At 40.4% G+C, this 19,770-nt stretch overlaps 1 protein-coding gene across 2 annotated transcripts in view; it reads left to right on the top strand.

Moving 5' to 3' along the window:
• The window catches only part of atrn (attractin), a 184,645-nt gene that overhangs the window by 13,318 nt on the left and 151,557 nt on the right, over nt 1–19,770 (top strand). For both annotated transcript variants that reach the window (XM_012872128.3, XM_021321290.2), the window contains exons 3-9: nt 5,866–5,979; nt 6,414–6,542; nt 10,842–11,038; nt 16,183–16,351; nt 17,332–17,422; nt 18,723–18,972; nt 19,450–19,633. In XM_012872128.3, coding sequence (XP_012727582.3) covers nt 5,866–5,979; nt 6,414–6,542; nt 10,842–11,038; nt 16,183–16,351; nt 17,332–17,422; nt 18,723–18,972; nt 19,450–19,633 — 1,134 coding nt within the window. The remainder of the gene's footprint in view (nt 1–5,865; nt 5,980–6,413; nt 6,543–10,841; nt 11,039–16,182; nt 16,352–17,331; nt 17,423–18,722; nt 18,973–19,449; nt 19,634–19,770) is intronic.

Genomic DNA, 19,770 nt, shown 5'->3' with positions numbered 1-19,770 from the left:
TGTCTTATTTCTGGATTCATAGATTTTCAAGCGTTACTGTTTTCTGCCCCTGTCATTGATTTAATATAATATGAAGTGAGGTTGGCACTAATACACCTACAAGAAAATCAGCGTCAACTAATTTTTAGAAGGATGGATGAAGTCAAGTTCTGGCATATCAGTTATTTCAATAATTTACACCATCCCATCATTTCGCAAATATGGATTATAGCATTTCAATACTTTAGGTGAGTAAGGTTATAAATAAGAATAACTTGTGACTGGACCTTAACTGATTATATAGTATTTTCATACTCTTGATTTATTGCCATATCATTTTTATATGACAGCGTGAGGTAGAGCTACTCAGAGTAGCTGCTTTCTACTCAGGGTAGATTGGCCATTCTTTCGGAAACGGGGCCCCAGATTGTGCTAAAAATGATACTCTTTACTGTGAGAAGAGAAGTCAATGTTATTGCTTTGCTTCGTATCAGTAAACTGTTTGCAAGGACGTACAGAAGTGGATGATTGTGTTTCATAGGAAACAGAATGTGTCAAAATTATTAGCTCATTCAGGCTGGGAGAGAACAAGTCAGTCAGGCGATAACAGGAAGGCTGAAAATGTTACAGCAGAGTTGATCCGTTTTATTATTTTGAGCTTTTAATCTTTGTCTGTCTTTAATGGAACAACTTGAGTTTTTTTAAAAAAAAAAAAACCTGCCAATGTTTGCTGTTTTTAGTCATGCTACCCCCTCTGATTAATAATGCAAGATTCTAAAGACAGTTTTAAATGTCAAATATATAATTCTTTATGTGGACTGCTGCAGACTTTACCCAACTGAGAATCAAGAGTAAAATCAGGCGAAACATTGTAGGAAAGGTCCTCACTTGACTAGTTTATCAGTGTTGTTCCTGATTAGTTGACTAATTGGCTATAAACAATTGTTTTGATCTACTTTCTGTTGGTACACTTCCTGTTCTCAGTCCTGCTGTCCAGGTGTGTGCAGGGCTTTACCATACTGTACACATTCTCAATGTAAATTTGAATGACTTCTGAGCCATGGATTTAGAAATGCTTTCATTTTTTGAGTTCTTGCTCAAAATCTGTTATCATACCTAAACTGCTATATAAATCAACAGTGTATGTTTTTGTCATAATGTGGGGATTTTGTCTACGTGTAGTTTGCATGTTTTCCATGTGCGTGCATGTGCTGTCTCCATGTACTACAGACAGAGACATGCCTTTTGCCCAACGACTGGGTGAGATGAGCACCTTCTCCCCTACAGCTCTGGACATCTATGGCAGATTTCCTTAGGTTGCTTTCTTCAGTTTTACCTGTTTGGAGTTTTTTGGATCACATAATCTCTTTGTGATGTGCAGGCAGGATGTTGCAAAGTTCTTAGCTCCACTGATTGCCAGTTTGATTGCAAAGCTAATAAAGTAACCTTTTGTTGATGCACCTGATGGACTTTACAGCAGCAACCCTTTTGGTCAAGGAACTGGAGACCTCACAGAGTTGAAGTCAACAATGCTGCACTGGTTTGGGGCGGTTGATAAGTTGGGGACCAAAGGACTCCAAATTTAGGTGTAATATCTGCCGATAAGTCAAGTGTTCCAGAACCATCCTGCTTTCCTAAAGGCAGTTCCACTGGAGTACCATTAGCTTAATACTGTGGTGCTGCTGCAGCTCAGAAGATGGCATGTCTGCGTCAACAGCTTTGCACATGTGGATCATGTTGAATCCTTACATCATTAATGGCTCTGTATTATTACTAATATTTAACTGATCGTTATTAGTGGTAGTAGTGCATTTAAAAACTCCATTAAACCATGACAGTCTTCAAAATCCTCACTTTTTATCCTGTTCAAATTTTATAAATGTTTTTTTCCCTTTCATGTAATCATGTAATGAATAAAATTGGCAGCAAACTCATAAGTTATTGTGGTGCCTCTCTGTAATCCATTGAGGTTTAGAAATGTAGTCGGGAAGCTGGTGGACTGAATTTAGGAGTGATGTAACCATAAAACTTCATCAGAGACCTCTCACACCCCCACCATGGACTGTTCTCCCTGCTGCCCTCTGGGTAGAGGTTCCACAGCATCCGCTGCAGGTCCACCAGGTTCTGCAACAGCTTTTTCCCTATTGCCATCAGACTGTTGAACTGGTGAACTCTAGACTGGACTCTGCATCACATTTGCATCATTATTTTGGCACTGCCAACGTTGCCGAACTTTTATAATGCATTTAAATAGTGCATAATTCAATGTTTACTGCCTTTTTGCACATATTATTTTTGCACATAAAAAATGGTTGAACATTCTTCTGCAGACTTTTTGCACACTGTTTTTCTCCTGCATTATCAGTGCTGCACTTTATATTGTAATGTTGCCTTATTCCACCTGCAATCCTATTACAGTCGTAAGCTGTATGCAACGAAATTTTGTTCTGTATGCACTCTGTACATACAAAATGACAATAAAGTTGTCCAAGTCTAAAAATCCAAACCAGCCTATAGTTTTAGGTCAGCTTCCCAGAAGGTCTTTGGCCGCAGATTCATCAACACCAGTAAATGTGTCCGGCATCTGCGAGACCAAAATATGCTCCCACTGATCAAAGGGGAGTCCATAAAAGCACCGTGCTTGCCATCAGAATATCTTGCTTTCCAGAAAGATGACGAGAATACCCACATTCTGTAATGTCTTGATCCAGAGGTAAAAAGAAGCTGATGAATGCTCTTTGGTGTTCTTTAAGAAATAAACATCTGAAAACTTGTGGTCAACTCCATTTACTCTGAAACTCGTAGATACATCCAGTGCAACTCATTAACCGATAGGTTCCACCGTTTTTTGTAATTGTCTCTCAACTGCATAGATCTACTTATTAAGTGGGAGAACCATCACTCTTTGCAGTCACAAGCCATGTAGGCGACCCAGCGAACATGCGACAAGAAGGCGTTAATGACTTATTTAAACACTTTAACTTCTCTGGAATGTTTGTCTGGTTCATCCAGGCAATTGCATGTTTCACATCATCCCTATAAACTGACTACCTGCTTTTTTTGACTTGAACATCAATTAACTTGAACATTTCTATGTTGGCTAATGACTATGCACACTTTTTAGCTTCTCTAGGAATGTCGCTCTGATACGTTCATACATCTCCACGGTAATTTACATTATCTGTACAGTGACTTTTTTTGACTTGAACATCTAAATCTTATCAGATGCTAAGGACTATTTGCACACTTTTAGCTTCTCAGGAAGTTTTATCGGAGCTTTCAACTCAAACTATGTCTTGTTTTGTGCCTGTGTGTGTTATGTGTGAAATCTGAGCTGGGTTCTCACCAAAATGTCATTATGGTTACATAAATGACGATTGAGTCTTGATTCGGTGACTTGACCCGTTAAGAAAAAAAAACACAAAACAATTAAATCAGGAAAAACTGTGTAAAATGTAATTGTTTAGTAATTAAGTGAGCTACAGAGCCAAAGCACCACTTGTGTCTCTGGAACTGCTGGTTGCAGACCTCTGAAAACTGTGATCCTGTCTCAATACGGCTGAAGCTAAAAGTGAAACTCATTCATTTTAAAATTATTATTAAAATAGAAATGTAAAGTTAAAAACTTAAATGGGGCCCAAGGGACCAACCAGTTACATTTTCTGTTCCAGTCCATATGATCATAAGAAACTGATGTCTTCAGTACAGGGGCTTTGTTGGCCCCTGTCTAGAAGCGCCCATGCTTTGAACTGAGCTGTAATCTGGGACTGAGCTCTGTTTTTGCCCTCTTGTTTAAAGCGCCTCTACAGGTTGCTGCTATTGTAGGAAAGGACGTTTCAGCCGCATCAGTTTTATTTTGTTCTTTTTGGCTGGTCACAAGTCTTGTCCTCTAATGAGGGGGCTTGGGGCTGCCGTGGCGCCTAGTTTTCGTTTTCATTGAAAGCGGAAAGGAATCGGCAATTTGCTGGAATGAATAAAAGCTTTTAGGACGAAAATGTGACCACGCATAACTTTCCCTCTTACATCCTGTATCCATCAAAGAGTGTAGAAGGGATCTTTGTGCTGTAGTGCATGATTTCATTTTGTCATATTAAGTAGATTAGGAGCTGACACACATTTTTAAGAATCTCATGTTTTCTATCAGTGCCTTTTAATAAACAGGCTTGCTTTGCCTCGGATGGCTCTGTTTAGTGATGCACCAATCAAAAGGCCACAATCGGCAGATTGTGGCCTTTTGATTGGTCCATCCAATAAATAAATTACAGTGATGATCTGAATGAGTGGAAATAATAGAGACCTACTTTTTTATGCATGATAGTTAATAAACTCTCAAACAAACAAAAGGTTCTTTGCTGCACTTTGTTTTGGGTGTGATTAAAAAAAATCTGCTAAAGGTTGGAGTCATGCTTGGATGGGGATTCCAATCTGCTACCTTCGTCCAGGAATTTGCTTTATTTTTCATGTCAGTGCTTGTAACATTTAATGGTTTGGAAAACAAAAACAAGTTATAGTTCTTGGATTCCAACTAGAAATTTGTATTGATCACTGATCATGCCTGATTAACCCTTTTTTATATGAAATATAGAATTTCCAACCCTGCCGCATATTCATTCAGGTTTTTGGTGTTTCTGTTTTGTTAGAATAACATTTTCTTACAATTCTTCTGCTAATCTTGTTTTACAATTGGGTTTTCAGAATGGAAATCTTATACCAGATTCTTAGAAATACACTGCTTAGAAATTTATAGCCGGTTTTCAATCTTTATCTTTAAAGTTTTTAACCTGCTGACACAGATTTCAGCTGATTAACATTTTTCTCTAAGAAATTTGATGAATTGAATTCAAAATAATTTCCTTTATTCCTGCTTTGAATGGCCATTAATTATTCATATTGGCACCAAAGAAAACATGTCAGAGCAGTTTTTGTAAAACTGTCGTTGCCATCTTTTTATTAATATTTAGCAATAAATGGCAAATGTTTCCATCATTTCCAGGTCCAGGCTACAAAGCCTATTTGGCAGGATAAAACAGAGTTGAGCCTTCCTGAAGTTCGCTAAAGGTCAATTAGCTACAGGCCAATTAGCCTCTTCACCAATCTGATTAATACGTGCTCAAAATGCCTGAAAATTGATCATGCACAGCATTTATACTTGGCAAAGTCAAGTATGTAATGACTAAAATTGCAGAAATATGAAACAGCGACGGGTCAAAATGAGCTGCTCACGCCAAAGTCTGGCTCTGACTAAACCGCTATAATGCCTCCATAGGAAAAAGCTGCTCCTTTTTAAATAGACGCTTCTCTTTGCTTCCTGTGAGTTAATCTTACTAAACACCTCTCAGATACGGAGCGTCAAAATAGAGTAATCTTTGCTCAGTCTCAACTTCCATTCTGAAGTGGGTTGTTGTTGTTAGCGTAGCCTGGTAGCTTTCAGTCATGGTGTGTTGACTGATTGGATTAAGGGGTGCCGCATGTGTAGGAGGCCCGTTCCCCACCGGCGTCTGTGGGTTGTAGAATGCATAGGATGATTCACATCTTTTATTTGGTTTTTCAAAGGGCAAATGTGGGTGTCCTGTTATGCTTTTGTCACCTAATCTCTTTTCTACCTTAACGTTAAAGAGAAATGGTAATAGTTGGCGCAGTCCATAAACGGCCTGTTTGGTTCCTGAGTCCATCACTTTTAAACTCCACTGTGGCTCTGGTGAGAAAGCTTGAAAAAATGAATAAGCGCTCTAGAACAGAAATGTCTCTACATGAGCTCTGAAGGGACCTTTTTAATGTTTTAGTTTTTGCCACGTTTATGGAAAGTGGTGCATTTTAAATCGGGAATATCGTCCTGCTACCCAGTGGTCACACAGGCGTGATGATGAGCTCTGCTCTCTTTCGCAGGCCGAACACCATTCTCCGGTTACGGTTCAACCACTTCGCCACTGAGTGCAGCTGGGATCACCTCTACGTATACGACGGAGACTCCATTTATGCCCCGCTGCTCGCTGCTTTCAGGTACGTATCAATGATTGACGTTGTAAACCAGGGTGGTTGCCATCTCTATGCTAAACCTCAGTTAATCTTAAACCTCGGTTCGGCTTGAATGTCTATGTACTCATTTTTCAGTTGGGCCTTTTTATTGTCAGGAAACAAACTTCTTCCAATAGGTCTTTGATAATAAACCTGACACTCTAATCCTCTAGAAGTGGGAAAGCTTTCAAAAACATTCAAATTTAAATTTTATTTAAATTTTAGAAATTTGCATACTTCTGTGAAACCCTACATGTAATGATAGAGAAACTGAGGGATTGCACATGTCTTAAATTACTGGTTCGTAGAAATGAACAAATGTAAGATTCCCAACAACAAACTGTATTCTTCAAACACAGATGGGCTTCACATCACATGTGCTTTAAAACGATTTGAGCTGTAACTTCCTGTCATTACAGTGGTTTGATTGTTCCTGAGCGATACGGGAATGAGACGGTTCCAGAAGTGGTGTCTCAGTCCGGCTACGCCTTGCTGCACTTCTTCAGTGATGCTGCCTACAACCTAACAGGCTTCAATATTTCATACAGGTGAGTAGTCTTTTACAATTACCACATACATTTTACATTGCTTAGGGATATGACAAAAACATAATTGTGAAGAGTTTTCAAAGTACACTGCAGTTAGAATAAGTGAAAGACCATTTGGTCTCTTCATGCAATAAGTGCAGGTGGTTAAGGCCCCGACCCCACGCAGATGAGATTGGGTGTATCAGGAAAGGTATTTGGTCATTTAGGCTGTTTGTTCACACCGATGTTCTTTTAGAGACCATAAAGGATCATTTTTTAGCCTCGGTCCCAGATTGGATACATTTCAAAACGGCGGTTTTGTTTTTCCATGTGAACATGTGAGCCACATCTTCGGGTCTTTTTGATAGATTCTGGGGCCGGAGATCACACCTCCAGAGTTATTTCTTCTGGTTCCTTTTCTGATTAATGCTTTGTTTTAAAAAAAATAAAAATAAAACCATATGTCCTTTTCCTTCCACTAAAGAAATAGTTGCTACTTTTTGTTGGTCCAATAAAATCACTAAATCTAGATTAAAATTTTGTAGTTAAAATGGGGCAAAATATGGAAAAGTTCAAGGAGTGTGGATGTTTTTGCAGTACACTACCTAGTCATCTCTTTCTGTGCCACTGTTATAATTCAGTTTGACTGGCCCATTTTACAGTGAATATAATGTGATACAATTTATTGGATTTATGGATTTCTTTTACCATATAAGTCCAGATTTTTAGTGTGCATTTCACAAAGAAATACAGTTTCTAAGGTTTAGGAATCTTCAGTCACTTCATTTCCCCATCACCCCCAAAACAATCCACCAAATCTCCAGAACCAAATTCATCCCATTGGTTCAACAAAAACATCAGAAAATAAATGTTTTTTAATTTGCGTAGCACCTTTCACAGACATTAAAATCACAAGATGACTCACAGTAAAACATAAAAACAAGAGTAGAATTATTACAAATAAATGTAGCAGTCTAGTTGAAAGCCTGATTGTATACAAATGTCTAACTGCTTGTTAAGAGTCAGGGGAGGTCATGCAGCACAGGGACAGCTGGAGAGTTCCAGGGCCTCGGGCAGCGGCCTGAAAAGCCCCATCTCCACCAGTTTAGAAAGGCGTCCGTGGTATCGCCAGCAATCTCTGGTCAGATGTTCCTCTGTTCGAGTAAAGCTTCAATAATTCTGGCTATATTCCGGAGGTTGGCCCTGAAGTGCCCTGAATGCTAGGACCGACATTTTAAAATGCGTCCTCTACTGTACAGGGAGCCACAGCATGGAGGCCAGAGTAGGGGTGAGGCGCTCTGTTCGGTGGGTCCCTGCTGCCGCATTCTGGACTGCCTGAAGGCAATTTAAAGATGATTTACTGAGAAATGAAGTTACAGATTAAATAGAAAAATCGGGTCCGAAAAAATTCTGAATTAACTAACCGCTGACTTCATCCACAAGTGAACTAGTTTAAGATCTCATACTTTAAAACAACACCTTGGGATGGAGTTATAGTGGAGCTATGAACCTCCCAGACAACATAAGCTAATGCTAGCTAATAAATATACTTGCATGTGGACTAGGCCAGAGTTACTTGGTGTAGCTCTTGTCCAACTCATTTTCCGTTTGATGCCTAGTGTGCAGGATGAAGAGTATGTAACATTAAGTGTTCACCATAAACAGTCCTGGTGCCATAGTTACACGCTTCTGAGTCCAATTTTGTGTTCCTCAAAATTAGGTTGTAAATTACCATAGAGATAATTGAGTTTTGATGCTTGTTAATCCATCTGTAATCGTCTGTTTAAATCTCGATCAATGAGAAAACAGATGTCATTCCCTACTCCAATCAATTGCAATTTTAAGAATTCCTACATTGTTATCTTGTGACAGATCCCGGTGTGATGTAAAACCTCTGTTTTGAAGTTGTTTTTTTTTTGGCCTTTTAAAATACTACCTTTTGAACGTGTTAAACTGTGGAAGCTTGTGGATCTGGAATTTGTTGTCTGTCCATAAAAATGGAGAGATGCTGTGCTTTTCTAAAAAAAAAAAGCCTTTTTTGCAGGAGAGTTAAAAAAAAATGTAGACGTCAAATCTGACTAAAACCATAAAACAGACGCTTGGGAAAATGAAAACTAATTGAAAATCCAAGTGGTTTGCTGTAAAACATCTCTAAGGAGCACAGCGGATGGATCCGCACGCTCTTCCGTACTTCAGCGATACCGTCACCATAGAGATGAGATTTGGAGCTGGCTAAGAAACGTTGGAAGAAGCGAACGTGCCCCCGGGCCCCCGGTCTTTGGTGTCTGGGAAAGGCGGCGCAGGCGCAACATCAAACCATTAACCAAACAAGGAACATGAAAGAACGATGAGAGCCCTTTGTGTCTTTGCCCTCGCTTCCAATGCTTCGCCCGTTCCAAGAGAGAAATTAACATCTCACCGCGGTGTCCTGCTTTGATGGCTGGAAGCTTTAGTTTCAATCAAGATTTATCACACAAAATTTTTTTTCCTCCTCTCTGTAGAAATCTGAAGTGTTGGAAGTCCCCCTTGTATATATCCACATGATTAAAAGAACCACCTGTTTAGTTTCTTACATTTACAATGAACATTGAGGGCCAGTAGTATCAGACTGCTTTGAATTGTTAAGCTGTGTCTGGAATAAACGGTGAGTTTTGAGCTTTTCCAGACTAATTTGAGCTGTTAGGGATGTTCTTTTTGTGAATACAAGAATTGAGTACAGAAATGTGTTTTTATTTATTTATTTATTTTTTTTTAATGGATAATTTCTCAATTCGCACAGGCTCTAAAGTCTACACAATTCTACATATGAGCTCATCTGAATATACCCAGCAGCTAACGGAGCGGGAAACCATCCAGGCTACGTTTATTTGAACAATTCTGCCAAAGTCAAGTTTTGCTGGTAGATTTCAGCTAGAAGCCTGTTGATTGCTACACAAGTTATGCAGCAGATGTGCAACTTGCTAAACACATTCATACAGTATATGTATTAGGGCTGGCGATTGGCTGCAATCTTCCATCTCTCCAGGACCTGAACGCCTTCAGGATTCTGAGGTGTGCAGGGAAGATTGTGGCTGATCCCTCGCTCCCCAGTCACAAACTATTTCAGACACTTCCCTCTGGCAGGAGGCTGCGGTCCATCAGGACCAAAACCTCACGCCACAAGAACAGTTTCTTCCCATCCGCTACCAGCCTGATCAACAAGGTCCAGAGCCCCCCTTGACTCTGGACACTGCCTCTCTCCCCCGTTCAGGACTTCCAAGCTACACCAACGTAGCATCTCCAGACCTTCTGTGTTACATTAACGTACAGTCTACCGTGTATATACCTCTGTGTGTATATATATATATATATATATATATATATATATATATATATATATATATATATATATATATATATATATATATATATATATATATATATATATTTTATTTTGTCTGCACCATCAACACCAAGCCAAATTCCTTGTAAGTGCAAACCTACTTGGCAATAAACTTGATTCTGATTCTGGGATGGGGGTGGGGGAGGCATATCGATAAAACCGGAATCACATTGATATCGATAATTATCAAAAAATTAAAAACCTATGTTTTAAGTGCAGCCCTGGCCCTTTTATGCTGTTGGTTGGTGACCTAAACACTTTATTCAGCAAACATGTTACAAAAATGGCAAATTTTACAAATGGGAAAAAAGAACATCTGCTCCCTGAACTCTTTGAAGTGGGCGGAGCTTAGTGACGGCGTGTTGCTGTTCCTGCATTTGCGATTGGGAGGATGTAACGACTGTAGTCATAACATACATGAAAGGCTTGAATGCAAAAGGACACCTTTAATTCTATTGAAGTTTTTATTTACCCTTTTTTATCACACCACATGTCTATTGATAGATATATATTGTTACTGAATTATCGCTTGGTCCTAATATGTAAATATCCAGCGTGTGTGTGTGTGTGTGTGTGTCACTTTGACCCTGTCTGGATTAGAGAAATAAACGAACAATATACAAATGTCTCGCTCTTAAAATTTATTGCAGATTTGTTTCATGACCCTCCTGCTGTGGCAAAAAACAAGTTTCAATAAATGATCACCTGATGGCTTCCTCACCTTTTTGTGGTCAAACATCAGTGTTAAGCCTCCTTAGGTCCCTTGAAGCAACAGCAAACTTTCAGCTAGTTGTTTCATCAACTAAGAACCATGTATAGGTCAGCAGGAGATGCTGCCCACGGACCTATCATATCTGTAGAAAAGGTGCTCCTCGTGTTTTGTGTTGATCCTTGGTTTCTCTCTCTCCGGGTTTTGCCTCGCCCTTTCTCAACGCCAGGGTGAACACGTGTCCAAACAACTGCTCGGGCCGAGGCGAGTGCCGAACGGGGAACTCCACCGCTTCGGTTTACTGCGAGTGTGAAGCCAACTGGAAGGGCGAAGCCTGCGACATCCCATACTGCCTGGACGACTGCGGCTATCCGGAAAGAGGTCGCTGCCAGGAAAAGAGCTGCATCTGCAAAGCTGGATGGCAAGGTAGGCCTGCCGCCTTTAGTAGGCTCCGTTATCGCAACTGTTCTCCTTCAAAGGAGTTGGTCATAGACTTTATCTGGCAGAATTATTGATACGAGACGTTCACTGAAGCACAGTTTGCCTCTTTTGTATTTACAATTCTCTTTCATACAGTGGATTTGCTTTTATTGGAAAAGAAAATCTCTAAATTAGACTGAGCGGCTCTGATCAAGCCTTCACACAGAAGTGTTGGCCAGCACGAGCTGATCCAGAAAAAAAAGCCTAAAACATTTATCACTAGCTTGATTCAGCCCACTGTGTATGAAAACATATATTCTATGTTTGACTTGTTGGGCTCAGAGTCACTTATCTAGAAAGCGTTGCAGAAGCTGCCATGTGATGTAGATCAAGAAGAAGAACTACAGAAAGAGGGTGTTCCTGCCGCCAGGTGGAGAGAAGTCTGCAGAAAGCTGAGAGGAGCTTTTCAAGCTAAAACGCAGCTGGAAGACTTGATTCTCAGGAGGGAAATTATTTTGGAGAATTCATTCCAAAAAATAACACACACTGCTTTATGTTGAGATATTCTGATCAGAATTTTGTTGATTTTCTGATCTGTGGTTTTAAAGAAGTCTCTGGGCTGTTGATGGTGGTTTTAACTTTAGATTTCTCTTTTGGGGTTTTACCACCAGAGGGATTTGAGTGCTCAACCAAGGCTGCTGCTAGTCAGTTCTTATCCGCTTCTATAAAAGAACCCGTTTGTTTTTCCACTATCTAAGAGCCAAGTCAGAGCTACAGCGCTGTCGTTAGGAACGTCTGATCAGTTTAAGTTTTCTCCTCTTTCTGTTTTCCTCTTTAGAAATACTTGTTTATTGAAGCGGATTTAATTACGGTATGTAAATCTGATCATTTATTTATGCCAGTATTCCTGCAAATGGCTCTAAATTATCCACCATAGTTTGTTTATGCGGTCTTAAACAACAAGGGTTTCTTCTAGTTAATTACTGCAATGAGCTGAGGTTTGATCTGCATCAGGAATACTGGAAAATAAATGTTATAAACAGGGCTGTCAAAAATAATCGACATCTTGATATAATCAATACAAAGAGAAGGAAATATTCAAAGATTCAAATTTGCGTCAAGATTGACGTTAACTTTAATAACAGTCATCAGTCCACATCAGAGACAGTCCTCACCTGAGCGAAACCATGAGCTGCTGCTGGAAGTTTTAATATCTGCTAACAGGGTGAGTACATGCAAAAACGGCATGTTGAAGAGTGCACATTCTGGCAATAAAAGATGCAGCTGCTTCTATAAGTTTCATTTTCTTCAGTCTTTTCTAAAGAAAACTGATGGGGGGGGGGGGGGATTCAGAATATGTTAGATTATTATTTTTATTCATTTATTTATTTTATTTTTTGTTAATGTGTGACAAATGGCACCTCCTGGCTGGAAAAGCATCATGGTGATTGGCAAACATACATTACTTTTGCCTTTCCAGAGTGTTGTGACTGAGGCCTTATTTACCAGTGCAGGAGGAAAAACCCAGACTCCTGTACACTAGAGTTTGGACACTTTAATGAATGCCACTATCTATCCTTATGATGCAAGGCAAGTTTATTTGTATAGCACGTTTCAGTAACAAGACACTTCAAAGTGCTGCAAGAAAACAATTCTGTAACACAATCATTATTCCAGAACAAAGGACAAATGATACATCAGTTTGGATTGAGAGGCTGTAGAAAATGTATGGATGAATGAAATAAAATGATTGCAGGGAATATCTGAGATTTCAGATTTGAATCGACCCACATTTAACCTGTGCTCCTTATCTCTGATCTAGCGACATCGTAACTTGGATTTTCATCCATCATTTTGGTTTTTGAATTTAGAGGAAACCACTGGATAATGGCAGCCGTATTCAACCTGTAGGCCCTTTTAGACCTGGGTTTTAACCTGACCAGTAAAACCCAAACTGTGTTCAAAAGACTCTGAGGAAGATGAATGATGTTAGTTGGTGATATAAGTGTCTGCAAGCAGGATTTTGCATGTGCTTCTAATTCTGAACCTAGACTCTGTGGCAGACATCTAAATCTGGCACTATGTGCGCATTCCTGCAAAGGCATATTGTATCATCCGAGCAGTCTTTTGCAATTGTGACAGTTCAGACACTATTATGACTGTTAGATGCTCTGAGCAGCTCTACAATAAAATATCAAAACAGTGTCTAAAATCTGTTCTTTAAAATTCACAATGGAAACCCTTTTGCGATTTAGGGAATATTCCAACAGCAGCATCGCATACATGTGACCTGCAGCTACGTCGTGTAACCATTTGCCTTGCCTGGTGTTATATTCCTGCTTCTAAAGCTTACAAAACACTTTTTTGTGCTTTTTCCTTTATGACACCCCACACCCCAAAAGTAACATAGATGGCCATTCAAACTATCATGTCTACTTTACTCACAAATAAAGCAGAGAGGAGACAAAACGTTGCAAATTTCCGATGGCACTGCTTGTTGAGTATTCTTGCCACATTTATTGTTGGCTTTTAAAATGGAGCTGCTCTAATGTGCTAAAAATACAAAATCAGTTATTTTGTACATGACTTGATCTCAATTCAACCAACGTGTTGTGGTGTTTCACAGATAATGGATGTTTTATATTCTAAAGTCCAGAATTTAAAAAAGGTTGGTGTAAGTAAAGAGTATTAAAACTGAAACATTGCAGGAATTATGGTTAAATCATAACAAGGCTAACTTTTCAAGAGTTCTTCCTTTCATACACCATTAAAGTAAGAGTGAACTCTAGTGAATATTGAGTGAAGCTGAGCAAGAAGCCACTCCAATGATGCAGTTGAGTGTTTAGGGTTTTGTTAGATATGTCCTTTTATTAGTATTATCGTCTGACTAAGCTTGGAGTCTCCAACATTTATTGAATTTGGCAGAATCCACGTCTTCCTTTTATTTAGGTGACATTATTGTGTCCCTGAATCCGACCATCTGGCCCTTCCAGCTGCTCTTTTAGCTCTTTAACAGCTCCTCCGTGCTGCTCTGCACGATAAAACAGACACTACAGCTTCATCTCACTGCACTTATATCAGCAGCTCTGGGTGCTTATTATCTCATTACCAAAGCAGAGGGAGGTTGGAGACAGACAAGCGCTTTCTTTAGCCTTTTTTGATGGCGTTTTCGCTGTGGAGTTGCAGACTTTTTACTGCCGCCCTCCGAATGATCTAATTTTCTGCACAAACAAGTGCAAACGCAGACAGATGTCTGTGAGGTGAAGCGGGCCTCGCATCTAATCTCTCTGTTGCAGATACAGAGCCTAAAAAAAAAAACGTTCGTTTTAAGGACTAGAAGCGACAGTTTGTTTTTCTGAAAGTGTCGAAGAGCCACAATACGGCTGTCATTTTCCTTCTCTGTTTATAACAGCTGAATAAACCATAAAAGGGACGTAAACCTCAGTGTATTAACACTTCCTTTCTGGGATCAAGGCCACATGTGCGCGGTTTGTGATTAAGGAACTACATTTGAAGCGTAATGGCTCCATTGGACATCAGAGACGTCTGTCCTCTTCAAGCAGGAGGGACAGACCGGAGAGGAGCTTCATCACAAGCCACTGATGAGATTTCTTGTTCTTTCTCAGCTACAATTTATTGGTAGGTGGTGCCAGAAAACGCAGTCCGACTCTTTTCGCCTCATTCTCCAGGGAGTCCGGTTTATGTTGGCCACATTGTTCTAGTTCATAAACACAGGAAAGCGCTTAGAATTGAAGCCATCTGTTGGAGTCTTTTCACTTAAACCACCAAGGCGACCATTCGTGTTTCCAGAGACGATTACATTTTAATAGAGATCTTCTAAAACAAAAAAGCCAGATTTTTTTTTTTTTTTTTTTTTTTTTTAAAGCACAAATCACTTAGTAAATCAAATAATTTTGTAACTTCAACCATGGCTGCAAAAGTAATTTACCGGTTGAACTTTGCCTGATGTTGTGAAACTTGAAATCACAAACTTCAATCCATTTTTAGTATAAGTGTGGGATATAGGGATGCACAGGTATGAATATTTCTGATACTGCTGTTAGGGCCGATAAGAATGTGTGTATGTATGCATCTAAAAAATTACCACATAGCCGACCTTGCTTCTCTGCTTCATTTAAACCCCCCACAATCCTACGCTGCATCACTGTCATGCTCAGATAAATTCCTCTTGGCCAACGACAATCCTCCTCCCCCCCCAGCCCCATCCCGTCTCCAAAGAAAACCCAAATGGCAGCAAGATGGACATAAATGTTGGTTAATCATACGGGCCTGGTTTTACTTATCAGACCGATACTGGTATACCGCCGTTAATGCCGATCTATCATGATTCCCTGGTTGAACATTTTGCGCAGCACTCTTCAACGCCTCATCCAATATTAGCATGGCTCATCCACAAAGCTGCCTTAACTGGCAGGCTGAGCATGGAGAGCGGGAGCACAGAAACGGCTAAAAGGCCTGTGGTAACTATGGGGGAGCTGCAGAGGTCCACCGCTCAGGTAGAAGTTGTCAACATAACTATAAGCCGTGGATTCAATAAACTCAACCTTTATGCAAGAGTGGCAAGAAAACTGTTGTTGAAAGAGAGCCAAAAAAAGACCCATGACCATAAGTCATGGTGGGGGACCCAGCAGACAGGTAAAATGAGATGCTTAGTTCCACAAGATCAAAATAATTTTTTTTGGTATACATGCAAAAGCCCACATGTAGCAAAATAACAAAACGCTGCTCATCCTCCTGAATACACCATCTCAGTGGTGAAAGCTTGAGATGCTGTGGGACAGCGGTTTTCAGAGTAGATGGAATACCTGCAAGAGGCTGCAAAAAAAAAAGCCATTTAAAAACTTTTTAAATAGCTTTTTTTTTTTTTTTTTTTTTTTTTAGTTTGCAATTATGCTTTGCTTTGTGTCTATTGCATAAAATCTCATTAAAACCTGCTGAAGTTTCTTGTAGCAAATGTACAAATTCTCAGCAGTTCAAGGGGTTTGAATAATTTTACAAGGCATAGTATGTTAACCCAGGAGCATTTCAGGGAAATGTAATCTGGGATTGTCAGAGAGAATAATAACCAATCCTCCTCCTGAGCATAATCTCTTACTGAGCTGACACTCTGTCGTTTTCCTCCTCCTCAGGTCCGGGCTGCTCGGTCTCGGTTCCTGCCAACTCCTCCTTTTGGAGCCGCGAGGAGTACCTGGAAAGCGGCCTGGCCAGGGCGTCCCACAAGGCTGTAGTAGAGCAGGGTATCATGTGGGTCATCGGGGGCTATGTCTTCAACACTTCTGACTACCACATGGTCAAAGCGTAAGTTGATGGTATTTTTTAGGCTGCAGTTCTCATCCAGACAACAAGAAGATGCAAGTCTTCCAGTTGCTCTGACTGAGAGCTATAAAGTTCAGCAAATGCATTTGATGGATTAAAAAAAAAAGTAAATCATGAATTCATATCATCGCCTTATCTGCAGAGATATCTTTGTCTGGTGATAACAGTTTAATAGAAGAGAAGAAAGGTGTCTGGGTTGGATGCGTTTCTTCAGCATCGTTTAGCCTGCACAAAGGGTATCTGAGGGACCGGCAGGAAGAAAGACCTGGGACCATCTGCTGGGAGTCTTCAGATCATAGCACCTGCATTGACTTTACTTTAACACTCCACACCATTTGATTTTGTTCCTCATGACTTTATTCCTATTGACAAATGGAGCGTTATTCATTAAGGCTCATTAGGCTGGACAGATCACATCAGAACGAACAGCTGAACTGCAGCAGCTTGTGTGAATCTCCTCAGTCCCTTCCACACGTAACCCTCAGAGGGCTTTCAGCTGAGACTCGCAGCGCATTGCATACTTGCTCAAAGGTTTTTGCTGATAATCTGAACTGATACAAATGCCTGGCAGAAGACGGCATGTTGATATTGCAAAAAGCTTTTATTCCAGATATGGAAAATACTTGAAGTGTTTCAGCTTCCTGCTCCCTCCAGGGACTTGTGGCTCAGCTCTTCGATCTGTGCTTCTCTGGTATAAATGCTCTGGGCTCTCATAGACGCCACAGATAAACTTCAGCACGCTTTATATGTTTATTAGAAGGCTTGTTTCTCCCTCTAGGAGCATCGTACCGACTGGTGTTACTAGATATTGTTTTAAGTTGTTTTCCACAGATCAATGAGTTGATTGCGAGGGTTCCTGAGGGGGGGGGGGGTGAGGAAGGACGTTGCTTTAGTCTTAGAGCCTCATCCATTTACTGTACATTTTAAGTTCTAAGCTGAGCTCATTTTTCTTCTTTGTTCAGGTATAACCTGAGCAGAAAGACATGGCTGACCCTCGACCCCTCCGTCAACACCGTCACCCCACGATACGGCCACTCGCTAGCTCTGCACGAGGTACGTGAGACGACGGCGTTTGTGGCTTTACGCGGGCCTCAGAACACCACAAGTCTGAACGCTTTATTCCTGCTGCATCATGAAGGGATCTGTTTTATCGGGCGTATTAGACTTAAAGTCATGTGGGGACGGTTTTAAGATGAAATGAGAAGGAATCAACCAAATCAGCCAGACAACTGGAAGCGTCACGTCCCTGTCCTTTTTCTACGCTTCGGCTTTTATCCGCGTCTGCAGCTAATGTAGGAATCTTGTGAGTTTAGAGCGGCTGCTGTGACGTGGTGAAGCGGTCTCTTAGACGGCTCCAGAAAGCCTGTTTGGAGCTGCTGATGGACCAATCAGTCGATGGGAGGTTGATTCACAGGACCAGACGGTCTGTTCGCTGGTTTGAAGGAAGCACATCCAGCTGGCGTATTTGTTAGGAATAAATTGGATTCCTTTAATTTGTCTTTGTACAGTGCATTGTGGTGGGGGGGAAAGGTATTTTTCTCATTATGACCATATGAGTGTGTATATATATATATAGATATATATATAGATATATATATATATATATATATATATATATATATATATATATATATATATATTTTTTTTTTTTGTTGAGGGGTTTCATGTGGTTGACCTACATGAAATAATTGTGAAATGTAAAACAAACAAAAAAAGCGATAACGCATAGCCTTTTTTTATTATTTTTTTTATTTTGTATTTGATTTTATATTCAGGCAGCTTATTCAATTAACCCTGAATCTAAACTAATAAGTCTAGATGTGGGAGGAGGGTGAGGAGGCATCACATGACACGGTGCAGGATGTGTACATAAGCACCCAGACTTTTTAGATTGGAAATCAGCAACAAATTCCCTGATCAGTGTATCCCAAATTCTAATCTTAAGTTTTATTTGCTGCTAATACTTTCTGCTTCCTGTTTAAATTGAACTTACAATTTTTTTTTTATTGTAAAGTGAAACAGTCGAACATCTCAAACAGACTCGTAACAACCTGTTGATGTTAGCTGTAGCTATCCAACAACGATCACATGGATGTGTTTCCAGCTGAAGGCTCTAAGGAATGACTGGATCATTTCAGAACCAAATAAACGGACCTCCGACATACTTTTGACATTACATGGACATTTCTGGCTGAATATGTAAAAATGGAAGCACTTCCTGTTCCACGCCCTTTCGTTGACTTACCAAACTGTGTCCCCTGGGCTTTCTAACACGTCCTTTCAGACCATGTGAATTTCTTATAATGCTGATCCATGTCTAATCTGGGTTAACTTCTTTTCTTATCTCTTCCAGGGGAAGATCTACATGTATGGAGGAAAGATTGATTCTACTGGAAACGTGTCCAGCCAGCTATGGGTTTTCCACATCCAGAACCAAACGTGGGTCCTTCTCAGCCCCCGGTCCAAGGAGCAGTATGCAGTGGTGGGACATTCGGCCCACATTGTGCCTCCCGCCCAAGCGTGGGACAGTCCTGTCATGCTGGTCCTATTTGGACACTGTCCTCTTTACGGATACAACAGCCATGTGCAGGAATACAACATCGGTGAGCCGATTTAATGTTTCCAACCTAACTAAGATGAACTCTAGAGTGTGGGTTCCTCCACTCTGTTGCTGGCAGGAAACGTGACCTCAGTAAGAGACCTGGATGTCCCCTAAGAGCTTACCTCTCTGAGAAAATGAGATGAATGAAGCCAGCGCTTCGGCCGGTTGCCAATAAAGCGCTCACTCATTCTCATAAGTGGCAGTCATTTGGATTTTGTTACCCAAGCGATCAATAACTAAATGCTGTTTGATTTCACTGCTGTGGAGTGAATGAGAATTTCAATCCTCTTTTGAGTCTCTTTCTGTCTGACTACTGGAACCCTGTTGAAGCTAAGCTCAATCTGTTATCTTCATTACGGCCCTGGAGATCTAAGCCAGAAATATTGACACATCTGCTCTGTCTTGGCTTTTCAATTCTTATTTTTTTTTTTTTCTCGTGGGGGAGAACTCGTAACACCAACCTTCCTTGACCTTTCAGTGAAAAACACGTGGAGCATTGTGAGTACAGACGGAGCGCTGGTCCAGGGCGGCTACGGCCACAGCAGTGTGTTTGACCCGAACACCAGAGCCATCTACATCCACGGGGGCTACAAGGCCTTCAGCGCCAACAAGTACGGCCTGGCAGGAGACCTGTACAAGTTTGACGTGGACAAAAGGAAATGGTGAGATTTTCTTGACCTTTTTTTTTTTTTTTTCTTAGTGTGAATAGGAGGGCTGGGCTTTTAGCCCATCATTTTTGATAAAAATTTATTTTTGTGATAAGAATTTAGGTTTATCTGGACAACGATAAATTCCATTT

This window comes from Fundulus heteroclitus, chromosome 19 (genome assembly GCF_011125445.2).
Source record: "Fundulus heteroclitus isolate FHET01 chromosome 19, MU-UCD_Fhet_4.1, whole genome shotgun sequence".
Taxonomy (NCBI): domain Eukaryota; kingdom Metazoa; phylum Chordata; class Actinopteri; order Cyprinodontiformes; family Fundulidae; genus Fundulus; species Fundulus heteroclitus.
The sequence above is the reverse complement of the archived record's forward strand: the minus strand, read 5'-3'. Positions and strand labels throughout refer to the sequence as shown.